Here is a 4,048-nt window from a genome sequence, read left to right on the forward strand (position 1 = left end):
AAATTAGTCACACAGAAATAAAGCGGTATGAACATAGGCTACCTATATACATCACATTTAGAAAGAATGATCATTTCTATATTTTTATAAAAGCCCCCGAACAAAAACCATTATTATATTTTTATGACATGCGCGGAGCTAAACTCTCGAGACGAGACTTATAACAGATAAAATATGTAACTAAATAAATACACGATTGTGATTAGAGAATAAGAAGCTGACGTCTGATTTCTTCAAGCGGTCGTATGCTGTCTGAAAGTGAGTTTTGAACTCAAATTATTTTAAAAGTCTTTAATGCTAGTGTTATCTGTTAAATTTCTGAAATGATCCGTGGCGCTGACGCTCTCCAGACGTAGAGAAACTCCGCCTTTGTTCATAACCACTCCTCTAGCCCCAGCTGGCCCGCTTTGGCCCTTTCTTTCTTTTTCCTTTTTATCTGACCCACATACATAGGGCCCGTCCCTATGGTAAACAGAAGCCTGTGTGCTTGCTTGAATGTGAGAACCACAGAGATTTGTTCTCGCGCATCACGCAAATATGGTTTAGCTTCCTTTTACCATATTTTATGAGCTCTATGTATGTGCGCTGATCAATGTTTCTATGTGAATAAATGCATAAATTGAATCTGTTCGTCATATAAAGTGATGTTTTTTCAGTCGACTCGAATAAAACCATTCAGTTCATCTGGATTACTTTTGCGACATCTTTTTGTTGCATGAAAGTTTTGGTTGCATGGACTTTCAATAGAATCACGAGTGAATAAAAAATTTTCAGATGAACAAAAGTCTTATGGGTTTGGAAAAACACAAGGGTGAGTAAATGATTCATTTTTGGTTAAACTATCACTTTAATGTGATGAAAACATTAGCTGATCTCACAATAAGAACAAACAGTGAACCAAACCTTTCAATAGGGACTATCCTGAGTTCTGACCTGAAATTCTGCAGAACAGGAAAAAACTAGCTAAAATAAATCTTTATTTCACTTTATTGAGAGACATCAAAGAAAATCAGCACAGAATACAGCATTGTTTAATACAGCACAGAGGAAGCATAAATATGTTTACACAAATCATTATATTATTGGGATTTCTTTCCCTTTTTTTCCTCAATTCATTGTTGCGCATTTATTGTTCAGCCCTTTCCTATGAAGGGCATTTAGTATTCTTTCTTGTATTCCAGTATTTCATTAGCTTGAGTATCTGTATCTTGGGACGCGACAAGGAAAAGAGTTTACTAACATGCCATTTTGTGATTAGTTGTGGTACTCTTAGAGGAAAAATCAATAGTGAATAAAGTTGTGATGTGATTTATATCTGCATGAGTGGGACAATTAAGTGAAGAGTGCATCTTAATAGACTTTAAGCAGGTTGTACAATGTCATCTCTCAATCAGGAAGTCAAAGTCTCCCTGATCGACTTTGTGGATTAGGCTAATGTCTCTTAAGCTCCTCTAATGTGTGTTGCTGCAGACTCACAGCGGCTCCCTGGCTAGCATGCTTGAGCGCCTGAGAGATGAGGCTGAGGCGGAGAGGAGACAGCTTGGCGAGGAGCTGGAGGACGCGCTCGAGGAGCTGTCAGAGCTGGAGAAGCAGGAGCAATGCAGTGAGGAGGCCATCCAGCACCTCACGCAGAAGAACCACACACTGGAACAAGAGCTGAAGAACACTTGCGCCGAGTTAGAAAAGTGAGGACTTCTGATTTCTAATTGAGTTGAGATGGATCACATCTCTTTGGTTAAAAACTGACCAGTGTTGGTTTCTCCTTTGGCAGGAAGTGTGCTGAGATGCAGGCTTTAGAAGAGGCTCATGTGATGAAAATCAAAAAACTAGAAGAGGATCACAGCAGCTGTCTTGCTACGCTGGGAGACGTGACTACTGACTTTGAGAGGTGTTACTTTAAACATCTTTTTGTTTATTAAAATGCTCTCCATAGACGTTTAAAGGGTGGTGTTTTTTTCTCTAAAGTAGGCCTTTATAGCTGCAGGTTAAATAGATAATACACAATTTTAAACATTAAAAAAAGAAATTTTTTATGATTGATTGTAATTTAATATTTGATTTTATTATTCCTTTTATGATGCTGACGGTTTAAATCCTGTCTTGTCAAATTTATAACAAGCCTCTCTTTCTAACCTCTCTATCATAAATGTGTTTTCATTTTATATTCACGGTAATGTGGAAACAGCATAAGACCGTATTTTATATATTTGTATTAAATAACTGCATTTATTATTTGTTTAAAAGGTAAATGGCAAATATAAATCTATTAATAACTTGACACATTCTTTTCCCCATCCCTAATAATGACTGCCAACACTTTCACATCAGCTCAAATCTTCAAATGTCTTACAGTTAAGAATATACACCATTTTTAAATGTTTGTCAATGTCTAAGTGATCGATAACTGCTGGGGTTTTTTGCTGTGCTACAGGATGCTTTTGGAAGTTCAGACTAAGCTGGCTCAGAGAGAGGAAGAGTTGAAGGAAGCAGCAAAGACTCGGAGTGAGGAGCTGAGACACCTGCAGGCGGAGGTGGAGCGGGAGAGTGGAGAGCGAGAGCGAGCTCAGACCCAGCTGGAGAGGGAACAGAAGAGGAGGCAGTCAGTGGAGGGCCGTTCTGCAGAAGCCAGCAGGCTGCGGGGCCATGTGGAGGAACTGGAAGACAAGGTTTCTGAGCTGAACAGGCAGGTGCAGGAGGAAAGAGACGCCGCTCAGCGTCACGCTTTGGAGTGGCAGCAGGAGAGACGACAGCTATGTAGACAGATGGAAGAGGAAAGACAAGACTACCACAAACAACTAGCAGAGGCTCAGCTGCAGAGGTGAGAAAGTTAGGATGCACTCAGTGGGGTTTCTAGTCCATCATAGTTTCCTCATGCTCAAAGACATCCGATGCTCAGTCTCTGTGTGCGTTGCATTTGTCTTTTTGTTTAATTCCATATTGCTGTTCATTCACCCCCAGCACGTCTGATGCTGAGACTGAACACTGGAGACACTTCTATGAAGAGCTCTATGCTAAAGTAAAACCATTTCAGGTAAGCAAAGGTTATATTTAACATGGTATTTTTTTTTTTTTTTTTTTTTCCCTTCAAATAGTATATATTTTTTTTGTTAGCTTTTTATTTCATTCCCTTTGTTTTTGTTTTTTTTCTCCAAATTTAGTTTTTCCCCCCTTATAGATATTTTTTTCTTTATTTTATATTATCTTTATAAATGTTATTTTTCCAGTTAATTTTTTATTAGTTTTTTTTCTCTCATTTTCTAATTAGATTATATTTAATTTATTTTCTTTTTCTTTTGCCAAATCCAGTACATTTGTTTTATGATCATTTTCTGCTGACCATACTCTCTTTGACTTAAGATACCTTTGCAACAAGCTTCACAATGAAAATGAGTAACAGCACTTTGCAATAATCACAAATGTGCTCTAAGGTCACACTGAAAAAATTAGTCAGCCAATTTTTTCAGAGATTGTGAAGGATGTGCAGAGTTGAAGGTGCTACACACAGCTTGGTTTTATATTGCAAAAACTCTTAGACAGGCAAGTAAATATGCGCTAGACGAATCCTCTCATTTGTCTGCTTATTCTGGTCTTTAGGAACAGCTGGACCGCTTTGCGGCAGAGAGGAACGCTTTGTTGAATGAGAAAGGAGCCACGCAGGCAGAGTTGAACAAGTTAGCCGATGCCTACACCAATCTGATGGGTCATCAAAACCAGAAACAGAAGATCAAACACATGGTCAAACTAAAAGAGGAGAACTTGGAACTCAAACAAGTAAGGCATTAGTCATTGTTTGATTGATGTTTTTGCTATGTAGCTGACCGTGTTCATGTGCTCTGCAGGAAGTGTCCAAGCTAAAGGCACAGGTTGGGAAACAGAAGCAAGAGCTGGATCGGATCAAATCCACTCAGGTGCCGCGGCGATTCGACCCCAGCAAGGCTTTCAAACACGAGCTCAAAGAAAATCAGCAGCCCACCTCAGCTCTTACACAAGGTAACTAAAAAGAACAGCACACAGTAGACTAACCTGCTACACATTATATATATATATA

At 38.9% G+C, this 4,048-nt stretch overlaps 1 protein-coding gene across 3 annotated transcripts in view; it reads left to right on the forward strand.

Moving 5' to 3' along the window:
* The window catches only part of LOC107751923 (hyaluronan mediated motility receptor-like), a 13,613-nt gene extending 9,615 nt beyond the window's left edge, over positions 1 to 3,998 (forward strand). For all 3 annotated transcript variants that reach the window (XM_016567699.1, XM_016567700.1, XM_016567701.1), the window contains 6 exons: positions 1,471 to 1,685; positions 1,772 to 1,888; positions 2,432 to 2,818; positions 2,959 to 3,031; positions 3,595 to 3,771; positions 3,840 to 3,998. In XM_016567699.1, the coding sequence (XP_016423185.1) occupies positions 1,471 to 1,685; positions 1,772 to 1,888; positions 2,432 to 2,818; positions 2,959 to 3,031; positions 3,595 to 3,771; positions 3,840 to 3,998 (1,128 nt within the window). The remainder of the gene's footprint in view (positions 1 to 1,470; positions 1,686 to 1,771; positions 1,889 to 2,431; positions 2,819 to 2,958; positions 3,032 to 3,594; positions 3,772 to 3,839) is intronic.
* Positions 3,999 to 4,048: the final 50 nt, after the last annotated feature.

The sequence above is a fragment of the Sinocyclocheilus rhinocerous genome, unplaced genomic scaffold, assembly GCF_001515625.1.
Source record: "Sinocyclocheilus rhinocerous isolate Xijiao unplaced genomic scaffold, SAMN03320098_v1.1 scaffold662, whole genome shotgun sequence".
NCBI classification, from domain to species: domain Eukaryota; kingdom Metazoa; phylum Chordata; class Actinopteri; order Cypriniformes; family Cyprinidae; genus Sinocyclocheilus; species Sinocyclocheilus rhinocerous.